This window comes from Argopecten irradians, chromosome 6 (genome assembly GCF_041381155.1).
Source record: "Argopecten irradians isolate NY chromosome 6, Ai_NY, whole genome shotgun sequence".
Taxonomy (NCBI): Eukaryota; Metazoa; Mollusca; class Bivalvia; order Pectinida; family Pectinidae; genus Argopecten; species Argopecten irradians.
This window is the reverse complement of record NC_091139.1, coordinates 9,673,915-9,688,428: the sequence shown is the minus strand read 5'-3', so window position 1 is coordinate 9,688,428 and position 14,514 is coordinate 9,673,915. Positions and strand designations below refer to the sequence as shown.

Below are 14,514 nucleotides of genomic sequence, written 5' to 3'. Positions count from 1 at the left end.
TTTGCTATTAATTATATAAACTACAAGGATGAATTGTAACTTTGTAAGGACGGGTAACTTTCAGTCAGGACCAGTAACTTTTAGGGTCAGTCGGTCCTTAGGACCAGGAGGAAAAAATCCTTAAGGGAGAACACTGGGTCCCAGTAATGAAATTGAATATTGCATTTTTTTTTATCAATCAGAAAACAACTTGGCTGACAGGTGCTGTGGCCATTTTGGATCTTAATTGACAAATGAAGTTTGTTACATTTATTTCTTGGAAAGTACTACAGGAATCTTATATTCTATGTTTTAATGCCATTATTATACAAACTCCTTTGTGGAAACAATTTTATTGTTGTTGGAACCATACCATATATGGCAAATTGTGGTAAGTCAGCTGAAGTATTGTAATATATAATTGAACTGCAAAAAATAATCAAAAAATTTGAAAAATTCTGAAAATGCTTTATTAAACAACAATATCATGAAGGAAATTTACAGCACACTAATGCTGTAAAGTTTTCATATTTTACTTTTACTGTTACAGTACTAGTATAAAAACAGACTACAAAAAGCTGTCATATCTAAACATATTTAAAGTGAATAGTCGGGCAAAGAAAACCAGTCTAAATGCGTTCATTGGCCTTCCAAAAGTTCTCACATATTAATACGATGGCCAAGTTCTGCTTACGTTTCCCAGTTCTGACCATTAAAGTAAAGGAAAGTTGAAAGCATTGAAAGCGAGGCTGCGTGTAAATGTAACCACGGACATAGTCAGCCGGGAGGACGTTTTAGGATTCCTATACTTTAAATTAATTTCTTCGCACGGAGACAAATTTTGGCGAGAGATTTTATTTTTCTATTTCATAAGAAATTATACTGGATATATTCACACCATTTTTACCGACTCTAGACATCCTTGCCCGACTGTTCACTTTAAGAACTAAGTATACTATGTAATTGAGATTGAAGACTTAATGAACACATTTTACTACAAGAGCTATGCAATGTAGCTTGAACACTGTGGGTAGAACACTATGTGAGCTAGACTTATACACATGAACATGTGTACAACTACACATGTACATGTGTACAACCAAACATGTACATGTGTACAACAAGTATAAACAAAGGCACTATTTATCAATTGAGCATAACTACAATGGGCATCACTCAATATTTGACATTAATGCTAACCTTTCGTTATGTTATGATTCTCAAATAATCCTCTTCTTAACATACTCAAACAATTCCTCTCATACTTTTTAAGTATCCTCAATAATTCTCTCCCTTGTACAATATATTCTTTAAAACTAAACCTCCTCCCTCCCACACCGAAAGTACTGCATGGTATCCTCAAGTATGCCCCTCCTTATTTGCACATAAGTATCCTTAACTAAGATTTTTTTCAGTACTGCATTTATCCTTAATTAGTAAACTTAGGGTAACATCTTTAAATGAGCCATCCTTGATATCAAACAAGATCTAATTGTGACATTGTCGTCACATTAAGTTCCCCCAATCACGACAGAGCCTAATTTGACAAGAGCCACCTCCCCTGAATGATGACTGACATTGTTTAACAGGTAAATAAATTTGATTTCGCAGAAGAAAAATGCTTTTTGACAAGTCACATCAATTAAAATTACTAATATATTAGGCACATCAATGCCTATAATTGTATTAGATTTGTGTATCAACCATGTTACTTTTTGTTCAATTTTGACCAATTGCATGCCGTGGCAGCCATCTTGATTCCTGGTCTGCAAAAGTTGCCCCAAAAAATGACCTCAAGTTAGTTTCATGTCACTAGTAACAGTATGATCCACAACTTAGAAAATACAACAAAAATGAACTTGGACCTAAAACAGATCCCTGCTGACCAGTGAATAAAGGAAGATAACTCTTACTGGTTTTTAGACAATTTGAAACAGTCACAAAATTTGTCTTCTTACTCATAATTATGGTATTTTTCACTTTAAAAATTTATAATCTGGTTTAAACTACATATTGAACCCAATTCCAGGCAAATTGGACCAGCAGTTAAATATCTAAAAGCAGATCAATTTTGAACAATGAAAGGTTGTGGCAGCCATCTTGGATGCTGGTCGGAAAAAAATGAACATGAAAAAAACCATTCGATACATCTGCAGGTATCCAGAAATGACCTCAGAAAATTTCTTGGCGATCCGACCTATAGTTTTCGAGAAAATGGTCAATTAAAAAGTTGCAACGGAAAAAGAAGAGCAAGAAGAATAAGAAACGGAGCAAACTACATGATAAGTTCCCCACTCCATTGGGGGAGCTTAATAAGACTTAACAAATAAACTTGCCCTTTCTTGTTGTAGAAAAATTCAAATTCTTCACAGCTAGAGTCACAAGCATGGCACAAGTACAATTCAAGCTATGGGCTTCTTTATATATTAATTGTGAACTATACTCAGCTTATATCTAGGTAATTATGCTGTGTATGTGATAAAAATACAGAAACCTAGTTCAAAAGCAAATATTTCATTAACTTAGAAAATTACACAACCTTCTGATGTTGCATTATGATTCATCATACCAGGTGATTCAATATCAATATATTGATCATGATCATGCATATATGTTAATTTCCACAGATCAATTTTTAAAACATATGAGTACAAAATTCATATTGTTGAATAATGTATATTGCAGACAGTATTTTCTGTAATATAAATAATTTAAGAAATTTACCTCTTAATCTTTACACAATCATCACATTACATTTTTTGTGAAGAAAAATGATATTATGATAATATTTAGCTAGCTTGTCTTCAACAATTTGACATTTCAACAAAATATTTAATTTTTTCCTTTTTTTTTAGCTGCATATTTATTTGACATATAGCTTGTGTTCTGTTTCTTTTCCATTATATTTGCATTCAATTCCAGCACTTGGCCTTCCCTGATCTGCAAATGGTCACTTTCAGGTCCATAACTTAGAGTTACTTCCCTTGCTATTACATTCTAATATAAATTATTTTAAATTTATGAATCTCAAGTATGAGCAATTATTAATATTTCTAATCTTAGTAAATCAGTGATTAATCGCACATTCCCTTTCTACTTGATCTGTAACCACATTATTCAAATTCTAATGTTTTATAAAGGTAAAAATCAAACTTGCTCATATTTAAACTCTTAAATTATAATGTTTTACACTGAAAAGAAATGGTGGAAAAATAATTGAGAATTAGTTTAACTTTGACCTTAATAGTTTCACACACAAATGTCTTCTTTTAAATTTTCAGACGGAAAGCTAAAGATTTATATTCTAAAAGATACAAGTTTAACTGTTTACTATTTAATCCACAAAAAGTCTTGGTATTAACATATTTGTAATTGTCTCAACTTATTGAACCACTTAAATAGTGTAAAATATAATCATATTAACATAAAAATTCATAATAAATAATGTTCTTGATATTCACAAATATTAACACCACAATCTTGTTTGTGGTCAATATTGACTGTCAATAAACCTAATATTACAGCTGTTTATTGAAGACATTATAATAAAATAATATCATATTATTTAATCTATGGATCAAGTCAATTCATGTCTACAGGTGAACCTAAAACAGGTGAACAAGCAACTATTAGAGATGATATGGGGATAATTTGATTCTGTCTTTGTTGTCTGGATGTCGAAGTGCGATCTGACATGTGACCAACAGTTCAATGTAGGGTGGCCAAAACTGATGATCGATGGTAACATAAGGATCACTTGGGTCATCAACACATTTGTTCATGAGTTGTTCTAAAATCTGTTTCAAGGATATCATATCGTGCAATTTAAATTTTCGGTCCGCAGATCTTAACTTTTTCATTTGTTCTGAAAATACCTCCTGTGACGGTAAAGGAAAATGTTTATCAACAAATGATGCAAGCTTCTGCATGACCTTCCTCAAATACTTTTCCCCTTTTTGTATTTTTTTATAGATGTCCTCATTGCGACTGTCTGATGGATGCTCCTCCTCTGGATTTTGAAGTTTCTTCTGAAGCATTTCCGATACACTTTTATTCTGGTCCAGAATTTCTTCTTCTTTTCTGATTATATTATCAATATCTTTAGTTTGTCCACACACAAATGAATATGTTTCTTGTAATTCTAAAATATCCTTCTCAAGCTCTTTTGTAAACAATTCAAATTGTACATCTTCATCTTCAGAAACACAAACTACTGGTGAGTCACGTAAAACATCTAATTCAGCATTGATTCTTTTCAATTTCGGGTTGAGAATTTCTGGTGACAACACTGACAGATCACTATTTCTTTCTGCATCCTCATGATCAGCTAGGACTGAAATAGGTCGTACAGCAGCTTTTTCAAGCTTTGCAAAAGTTTCTTCAACTTCTTGCATTTTTGAATATGTTTTTGCCATTAGATCCTCGTCCGGAAAACTAGCCATAGTTCAAATGGGAAGAAAAACAAGTTTGTGGTGTTGGCATTTTACACAATGCTTACACACATCGTTGTTAAGGTATAATTATAACAAAAAAAAAAGCTACACAACTCCTTCTAAGGATTCTGTCATTCATCTTTTCGCGCTTCCTGTTTAGACCGGAAGTAGCACCGGCGAAATGGGATGTTGCAATTTTCAAAATATTCTTTATATTAATTTCCTAACTAAACCCAGTGAGTATGCCAAACAACCTTTAATTCATTTTTAACGTTAATTAAATGTAATAACCCAATCGTCATATGCATGAACTACATCGAAAATATATCAACAAGAAAATTATTTATTTATTCAATTTCGTTTTAAAATTTGTTTCGTAAGATATATATTCCGACAACTTGCATCAGAACACATGGACAGAATCTGGATTTTGTGAAAGGTAGTAAGATATTTTCTTGCCAATTAACCGGAGAAGTATGAAATATAACCTCTATATGTTGTTACCAATTTTACATTTGCCTGTGCGTCAATGGACAAAACAGCCAGGGCTTCCTTTTAATGATGATCTAACGCTTAGGAATGACAATATGGACGATCAAGTGCTCAACAGACAGATCTAATAATCGGAGTGTTAATTGACTACATATCAACATACATTGAGTTCTTTTACATGGACCATGTTAAATAATCAAACATCAAAGTTTTAACATTCTACTGTAAAAGTAATAAAAAAATATTTTCCAGCAATACAACTCTACGAACTCTAACCACAACCACATCAGTTTACATTTTGACACAAAACTTGAAATTTGATTTGACAAAAAACTTGAAAATTGATAGATCATGAGATGAAAAATTATGTCTCTGTCGACTGATCCAATTAAGCATGCTCTGTCAGACAAGTCGCACCAACCCGTTCCTTTACACTGCGTACTCCCCCTGTTTTTCTCGTGATCTAACCCAAGAATCCCTAACCACCTTCCATGGATTTTTTAGTTGGTGGAACATTGTAGAAGATCATATTTCTGTGTTTATTAGTTATCACTGCATTACTACTATAATGTTTTTAAGAATAGTTTTAATATTTTTTTATATTAATTTATGATTATCTGATGATAATTAAGTTTTAAAGGAAGCCATGTATTAAATGTAAAATCAATATGAGAATCTCTTTTTTTTTGCAGTTTGTAGTTTTTGTGATAAAAACCGGAATACATAGACAGTCAAAATGGTGCTGACTTGTCGCTTTTACGCTAACAAGTACCCTGAGATGGAGGATGTTGTAATGGTCAATGTCCAGTCTATCGCAGAAATGGGAGCATATGTACATCTACTGGAATATAACAACATTGAAGGCATGATTTTGCTCAGTGAATTGTCTAGAAGACGTATACGTTCTATCAACAAGCTCATACGTGTTGGTAGAAGTGAATGTGTCGTTGTGATCAGAGTGGATAAAGATAAAGGTATATGACACTAGGATTTTTTTTTACGGAAGTTTCAGGAGATTGATCATTAAATGATACGTTTTAAGTACTAGATTTTTTTTTTTCGTTATTCATGAAACTGATAAAATAGGAATTTTGTGTATATTCAGAACTGACAATGCTGTTAAAGACATGGCCATGATTTCTCAAAACAAACTTAAATAAAAAAAAAATGACTTAAGTGTGCACTTTTGTTACGAAAATTTGGTCTCGTTCTTTTCTTTGGTTTATTTGTTTATACATATGCATACACTTTGCATTTCTGAATATTCATTTTCATTTTTCAAATGTTAAGTGATATGATAATAATTATGTACCTGCAGTGTATAAAACTAACAGAGAAGCTAGTACAATGTATATTCATTATTTCATCACTGAACAAACTGATGAAATCACATGAAATCTCAGTATTATGTGGTCAAAGTCTAATCACCATTGGTCTTTGTTGTCAGGTTATATTGATCTTTCCAAGCGACGAGTGTCTCAAGAAGAAGTTGCTAAATGTGAAGAAAAGTTTGCAAAGGCAAAGACAGTGAGTATAACTTGATTGTAAATAAATTGATAATCAAAGATTTTGTGTAGTCAAATTAAAAAGTTGTAATATTTTTAGTCCTCCATCATCAGTTGATGGGCAATTCATATTGCTTTTTGGCTTACCTCTCAAAGAGTGAGAGAGGGAGGGGTGGCTTATGGAATCACACTGGCTTGAATTAGCACTGGACAATCATTTAAGGGAGGAGAAAGCTGGATTTTGATAATGCCAAGAGGCCCAATGGGGCTGAAATGACCCAGTTAAAGTTTTGTTGCAAGTCAAGAGGCGTGCTTCATTTGCTGTTCCCAAACAGCTCTTGTTTTTTGGCCTTTCTGTCTTATCTCAACATCATCCCTCCATCCATCTGTTCCTCGGGGATCCATTACTGTCATGTCGATCAAAATAAATGATGTAACACCTCGGTATGTTGAGCGACAGATGGATTAACTGATCAAGTGGTTCTGTCGATCGTCTGGAGGGGCAGAGTTTAGATAGCCTACCCCATGTCAGGCGATAAAATGAGTCGGCGGAGTTTATCTGACTTGAAAGGCAATATGCCTGTGCCTGCTAAGAAAAATGTGTGTAGAAGATCTTATGCTAACAGGGTACAGACGGCCAGGAAACTTCGTCGTGAAATACTTGATCTTCATTATAAACTAAAGGATTATCTTTTTTCATGAGATTAGTAAATAAAAAACTGATGTTACGAGAGGAGCCTAGGTTATCACAAGATTATAAAGAATGTGACTGCACGGGGGACAATTGACCCAGTCACCTGTTCATCGGAACCCAAGTAAAATTACCAACAAAGTCTTAAGTTTATGGAATAAACAGTCATCAAATAATGACCCGTTGGAGAGAAATGTTGGTACGCCACAAACGGTTCCATCGGCCATATTAGAATTTAGAGGCAATTTGCTGCATTTCCACGTAGAAGTCCTAACGATAACAACGTTAGATCTATGAGCGTACGATGTTTGTCCTTGAATGTTTGAAAAAACTGCACATTCTGTAAGAAATCCATTAACAGCCGATAAATTTGGAGTGAATAAAAGTACTTTAGATGGCATTGATATTTAAAAAGTTGATTGATAAAGAAACGAACAGAGGTAAACTTACCGCCATTACGTTGTTCTTGAATTAACATTTGTGGCGCACATATTCCCTACTGTACATTACCGTGAATTATGCTAGCGATGACGCGAAAAGTTATCCAGTCTACCCTGGCTGAAACACGGGACAACAGCTCATGAAAACCGCGTTATGGCATTTAATGCCAGGGCTTTCTTTGAAGAAACATCTGTTGTAAAAACTGCTGGGAATAGAAAGTATGGACATATCCTGCAGTTCTTATGAATACGGTGATACATGATGAGTTCAGGATAGATCTAGTTCTTAAGAGTACGGTAATACCCGATGAGTTCAGGATAGATCTATCACACATGGGTCACACATATCACACAATATTAAGCCAAGCCCACCAACCAATCAACTCGCGTTTAGCATTATATTGTAACCAGTATGCAATAGGTATTGCGCAAGTTGTGGGGCGAGTACGTCACTGTCATCGTCAACAGTTAGACCAACACGATAGTAACAATTCTTTGGATCTCTTGTTGAAATTTTCTTGTACTAGAGTTCTCCTTCATCACATTTCTTTTCAATTAAAATGGGCTTGATATCAAAGATATCATAAAGCTGAGTATTTACAAGACTCAATTTTCATGCAGAGAAACTTTGTAACTAATTCTTTTTTTTTTTGTACATTTCTTTAGGTAAATAGCATACTTCGCCATGTGGGCGAGTTACTCGAGTATGAGACTGAAGCAGAGCTTGAAGAGCTTTATAGAAAGACAGCTTGGTACTTTGACGACAAATACAAAAAGCCAGGATCATCATTTGAAGCATTCAAACATGCTGTAACGTAAGTTTAATCAAAGAGAAAACACTATTTGACCCAATAAACTTACCAATATATCCATCAATGGAGGGTGTAAAGTTCCTTTTGATCTCTCTTAGCTTTAAGATACAACACAAATATACCACAGCCTCCCATAACTCAAACAGTTACTGTGACACATCATATACAATGGAGGCCGTCCTTAAATGACCATGACCCTTGCTGGTAATTAAACATTATAGCCTTATTAGCTAACTTACTAACACTGGTCATATTTTTAAGTGTGGACTGTTCAATCATTGACATGGTATATCAAACTTGATCTTGAGAGCTCTGTCTGCCGAGAAACTTCCCTTCTGGAAAATTACTTTTTGATGTTTATAAAAATCTAGTAATCTCACCTTCCATTACAATTTCAGAAATCCAGAAATATTGGATGAGTGTGACGTTGATGAAAATACAAAAAGTGTTTTGCTGGAGAATATTCGGCGGAGACTAACTCCACAGGCAGTAAAAATACGAGCAGGTATGTATTGATTATTACTATAGAAGCTTTCGAATGAAGCAAAAATGTTAATGTATCAAAAAATTCATCAGAATTATATAACTTCTCATAAGTGTTCCAAAGAGAACATAACTTACAATACATGTATTCATAACATTAACCGCTTCTGCTCCCAATTTTCAGCTACATAGCCTTCATCGAGGAAATAAATAGTCTACTGTTCAAGTCGCCATCTAGCTATCATCTTGTTTTCTTGGTTTTAAAATCACTCAGTATCTATGACGTTATAGGTCATACAATACCTGTATCTTGTGTTTCAGATTTGGAAGTTGCCTGTACGAATTACGAAGGAGTAGATGCTGTAAAGAGAGCATTAAAGAAAGGACTTGAACTGACAACTGAGGCCATGCCTATTAAGGTGCTTGTCATTTACAGATTAATATTATATTGTATCAAGTGATAATTACCATTTCTTGTCAAATATTGTTCCATGTGTATGTAGAATCAGATGTTTTTCACATTTTCATTGTTTAAATCGCCTTTCGTCTGTTGTTCGTCTTAGCAATTCTTGTTACTACTATTTCCCCAAATGTATAAAAGGATTATTTCTCGCCATTCACGTATATAGTTTCTCCTGGAACCTTATTGTGAATATTGTATTTGTGTACCAATTGTTCGATAGGCAGTCAAGGTGGATTTTGATAATTGAGGCTATTATCCCTATTTCTGAGAAAATTCTGAAGGAATCTAGCTGTAAAGTTTCCCTATGTGTATTCAATATATCATAGAAAGAGTGAAAAGAAGAGAGCAGCCGAGAAAAGATCCTTCGTTACCTTGTCTGACATAGATCATTCTATGGTGGACTTGATTGAATCTTGATGATCCTTCTGTGATCTCTTCACTCTCCAGAAATTTTGGTGTGATACTGCTCTGACTCCAAAATTTCTTGTGAAAGGAGGATTGAGGGAACTGTTTTACATTTCAGATAAACCTGATAGCCCCACCTCTGTATGTAATGACAACACAGACCTTAGAAAGAACAGATGGCCTAGCCATGTTAAACAAGGCTCTGGACGCCATCAAACAGAACATAGAGGAAGCCGGAGGTGTATTTAATGTACAGAAACAGGTAATAGCTTCAGTGTATTTAATGTACAGAAACAGGTAATAGCTTCAGTGTATTTAATGTACAGAAACAGGTAATAGCTTCAGTGTATTTAATGTACAGAAACAGGTAATAGCTTCAGTGTATTTAATGTACAGAAACAGGTAATAGCTTCAGTGTATTTAATGTACAGAAACAGGCAATAGCTTCAGTGTATTTAATGTACAGAAACAGTAATAGCTTCAGGTAATTAGCTACAGAAAAGGTATTTAATGTACAGAAACAGGTAATAGCTTCAGTGTATTTAGTGTACAGAAATAGGTAATAGCTTCAGTGTATTTAATGTACAGAAATAGGTAATAGCTTCAGTGTATTTAATGTACAGAAGCAGGTTATAGCTTCAGTGTATTTAATGTACAGAAGCAGGTAATAGCTTCAGTGTATTTAATGTACAGAAACAGGTAATAGCTTCAGTGTATTTAATGTACAGAAACAGGCAATAGCTTCAGTGTTATTTAATGTACAGAAACAGGTAATAGCTTCAGTGTATTTAATGTACAGAAACAGGTAAAAGTTCCATTACGGTAAACAAAATTTTTTTTGTATGATTTTTAGGTCACCTGAGACGAAGTCTCAAGTGACCTATTCTAATCGCCTTTTGTCCGTCGTCGTGCGTCGTGCGTCGTCCGTCGTCCGTCGTGCGTCGTATGTCCGTAAACAATTTACATTTTCGACTTCTTCTCCAAAACTGCTGAAGCAATTTCAATGAAATTTTGCACAAACCTTCTAAGGCATAAGGCCAATCAAAATTGTGAATTATATGGTCCCCACCCCCCAGGGGGCTGTGGGAGGGGCCAAAAGGGGTAAAATTGAGTAAAATTTCAAAAATCTTCTTCTCTACTCACAGATGTGGTAGAATCAAATACTCTTCATAGATAGAAAGGTCTTAAGGTCCTTTACAAAAATTGTGAATTATATAACCCTGGGGTCTCTAGTTTCCCCTGGGGAGGGGGTTAAGTTTACTATACTTTATATTGAGAAAACACTTTTTTGCGCATTATTTGGTCATTTGAAATAGGAAATGAGTCAAATGTTGTCAGAATTATCAGTATGAGATGGCCATTTAATCCTATTAACAAATTTTTCTATGACTGACCCCCAGGGCCTTAAGGGCGGGGTCAAAAGGGGTCAAATAGGCTAAAACTTCAAAAATCTTCTTCTGAAATTCTGGAAATGGTAGAAAAACAAATACTTTTCATAAATAGAAAGGTCTTAAGGTCCTTTACAAAAATTGTGAATTATATGACCCTGAGGTCTCACATTTCCCCCTGGGGAGGGGGTCAAGTTTACTATACTTTATATGGGGAAAACACATTTATGAGCATTTTTTGCTCAATTTTCATTTGAAACGAGTCAAACTTTGTTAGAATTATTAGACTGAGATAGCATTTTAATATCATATCCATATTGGTCCAGGCCGACCCCCTGGGGGCAGAGGGGCGGGGCCAAAAAAGGTCAAATAGGCTAAAACTTCAAAAATATTCTTTTAAAATTCTGGAAATGGTATAATCAAATACACTTTATAGATGAAAAGGTCTTAAAGTTTGTTTATAAAAATTGTAAATTATATGACCCTGGGATCTCCTGTTTCCCCTTGGGGAGGGGGTCAAGTTTACTGTAGTTTATATAGGAAAAACACATTAATGAGCATTTTTTGCTGAATTTTCATAGGAAATGAGTCAAACTTGGTTAGAATTATTAGCCTGAGATAGCATTTTAATATCATATCCACATTGGTCCTGGCCGACCCCCTGGGGGGTAGAGGGGCGGGGCTAAAAAAAGGGTCAAATAGGCTAAAACTTCAAAAATCTTCTAAAATTCTGGATATAGTAGAATCAATTAATTATAGATGGAAAGGTCTTCAGGTGTTTTATAAAAACTGTGAATTATATGACCTTGGGGTCTTACGTTACCCCCTGGGGAGGGGTCAAGTTTGCTTTAGTTTATATAGGAAAAACATATTTGTGAACATTATTTGCCCAATTTTCGTAGGAAATTAGTCAAACTGGATTAGAATTATTAGCCTAAGATATAGCATTTTAACATCCATATCCGTCCTCGATGACCCCCTGGGGGACCAGAGGGGCAGGACCAAACAGGGTCAAATTGATTAAAATTTCAAAAAATACCTCTCTCTAAGTTCACAGGTTTGATGGAAGCAAATACTCTTCATAGTCTAAAAAGGTCAAATTTATAAATCACTGACCAACTTCAAGGCCCAGCAATAGAGCATATAGTGTTTTTATGTCTTTCATTTGTTTTATTATTTGTTTCATTATATATTCTAACTCAGGTGACCGTTAAGGCCCATGGGCCTCTTGTTTTTTTTTTATTTCTCCTGCAATCAGAATTCACAAAATTTGATTGTCTAGAGAATGTTTCAAATACAAGTAGTGTTCTATTATGAAGTAAATCAATGTAACTGTTTTTATACATAAAATGCAAAATTAACACACCTCAAAAAAGTTATTTTTACATTGCATTCATTTATCCTTCACAAATAGAGTGTTCAGTATTGCTACAGAGTTCAGTACTTTATCCTCTGTCCCCAAATTTTATTTCTTTTGGAAAATATCTATTTATCCATTTTTTCAATAATTGAAATCTCCCATCTACGCCGACTTCAACTTTTGTCCTCTTTTCTCGAAGATTTAGTTGTCACAGTAACACAAGATTAAATTTGTTCTTCAGCCCCGTGTGGTGTCAGACATTGAGGAGCAAGAGTTGGCCAAGAAACTACAGCAGTTGGAGGATGAGAATCGCGAAGTTAGTGGCGACGAGGATAGTGAGGAGGAGGATGAAGGAATGGGTGTGGCTGATGATATAGAGGAGGAGGGTCAGACAAAGGAAGGTGACGACGGAGAGGAATGAAGATAGAGTGAGGATACTAAACGGTTAAAAAAATAAGTCTACTGTTCGACTGATTATAAGATCGTGACTTTATGGAGACTATGAAAAGGTTGAAAAGAATTTGATCTGATAGTTCTACTGTAAAGCAGATATGGAATGCAGCAATCAAACTGAAGTTTGTAGTATAAGATATTAAGCTTTGTTAAGTGCTGAATAAGAGATTAAATTTTGTCGATGATTGAGAGAAGCATCATCATTATGTGTTCATGATGTCGTAAACCTCGTCTTCAGATCATGATACTGAATGGATGGAATTGATAACCATCTTTCTATTATTATTGACCAAGTAAATTATTTCCACACTAAGAAAAATGATTAAGACTTTGAATATAAATAAGTGATTTCCTTAAACGTCATCATGAGGTTGCTTTGGAATATAAAACAGAAGAAAACAAGAGTTCATACATCTACACATAAGTGCTAAAGATCATTTATCTGGATACAAGGATAGGTTTGCCTTTCTTAAGGACTGAATCACAAAGGTTAAAGCTCTGAACTCGAGATATTCTCATTGTCAATCACGGAGAGCTAAGTTATTTCTGATTGATATCAGTTGTTTTTTGTATTATATGTACATGGTATCGTAATAATAAAAATTAAATCTAATCGTTGTTTGGTTGGTTGATTGATTGATACTGGTAGATTGACAGAAGTGTTCTTAGTTCATTTGGTTTTAACTCACCTGGCCATGTACCGGGTACCTTACTATTTAGAATTTGCATATTACAGAGTTATCTGCACTTGCGGGTAGGTATTGATTGTGACGTCATGTGTTTGCTGTGCGCAACATCATACGTTTTGGAGAAAACGACGTGAATTGCGCTCACAAAATGATGACGCAACAATCGATACCTACCCGCAAGGGAGCTAACTGTAATATGCAAAAGACGGAATAGTGACCTCAATCAAATTACTCAGACATCAGATCCTTTCTTGACAAGCACAAAACAGTTTGTAAGAGTCGTCCAAATCATTTTCATGTACAGTAAAACATGCTTTAACAAACACACTTACTGCACACTCTTAAAGGTTCCTATGGGATATACTAGTATATTAGTGTTTAGTATGTATAAAATGTGTTGCAACTATTACATTTATTAATTTACTTTTCTGTCCCAAGAGTTTCAATATGCAGCCACTATCGTTTTTCAATAGATGGAGTCTAAGTGGAGAACATTCTACTACTTCTGATAAACATCATCAATGTCTTTCTGGAATATCATGTCTGGGTCGAAATTGGTTCCATACATCGATCTTGACTGTTTAATAGGCCTTCTACGGCCAATCCACCACCAAGCCAACTTTCATGAGCGAACACATGTGTGAATTTAACTAGGCTGCCCCTTTATTTTTATGTTTGAATATGATTCAAGTTCGATAGTGACGTGTCAATTTAGTTGTCTGTACTCTACTACATTGAATATGGTGATCCAGTTGTTAAGCTCAGCCATTAAGATAAGGGCTCAAAGTATATCATCAGTCCCAAAATGGTGATCTAGCAACAAACACAATGCGTTCCAATCAAATTAAGAGAAATGGGTATAATTTTTTTTTTCATTGTGAAAACTGATATCTATAGTATCATATAAAAAAGATCCATAAC

The 14,514-nt window shown here is 34.5% G+C and overlaps 2 protein-coding genes across 3 annotated transcripts; one reads left to right on the top strand and one right to left on the bottom strand.

Annotated features, from left to right (window-relative positions):
- Positions 1 to 1,202: 1,202 nt before the first annotated feature.
- On the bottom strand, positions 1,203 to 4,578 carry LOC138324925 (centromere protein K-like). Its single transcript, XM_069270176.1, has one exon. The coding sequence runs from the start codon at positions 4,419 to 4,421 to the stop codon at positions 3,609 to 3,611; it is 813 nt and encodes a 270-aa protein (XP_069126277.1). The 5' UTR covers positions 4,422 to 4,578; the 3' UTR covers positions 1,203 to 3,608.
- Positions 4,579 to 4,593: 15 nt separating this feature from the next.
- Positions 4,594 to 13,517, top strand: LOC138324923 (eukaryotic translation initiation factor 2 subunit 1-like). Of its 2 annotated transcripts, none has more exons than XM_069270175.1 (8): positions 4,594 to 4,648; positions 5,597 to 5,878; positions 6,352 to 6,431; positions 8,207 to 8,355; positions 8,751 to 8,857; positions 9,157 to 9,254; positions 9,822 to 9,965; positions 12,693 to 13,517. In XM_069270175.1, exons 2-8 carry the CDS (start codon positions 5,641 to 5,643, stop codon positions 12,870 to 12,872), a joined length of 996 nt encoding a protein of 331 aa, XP_069126276.1. In that variant the 5' UTR covers positions 4,594 to 4,648; positions 5,597 to 5,640; the 3' UTR covers positions 12,873 to 13,517. The 2 variants fall into 2 exon arrangements, with proteins under 2 accessions (XP_069126276.1, XP_069126275.1); XM_069270174.1 differs by lacking the exon at positions 4,594 to 4,648 and adding an exon at positions 4,744 to 4,851.
- The last annotated feature ends 997 nt before the right edge of the window (positions 13,518 to 14,514 follow it).

Coding starts and splice junctions, on each gene's coding strand:
- LOC138324925 (XM_069270176.1), bottom strand. CDS start 4,421: ATGGCTAGTTTTCCGGACGAGGATCTAATGGCAAAAACATATTCAAAA.
- LOC138324923 (XM_069270175.1), top strand. CDS start 5,641: ATGGTGCTGACTTGTCGCTTTTACGCTAACAAGTACCCTGAGATGGAG. Junction 9,255..9,821: donor CTGAGGCCATGCCTATTAAG/GTGCTTGTCATT, acceptor TTTACATTTCAG/ATAAACCTGATAGCCCCACC. Junction 9,966..12,692: donor TATTTAATGTACAGAAACAG/GTAATAGCTTCA, acceptor TTTGTTCTTCAG/CCCCGTGTGGTGTCAGACAT.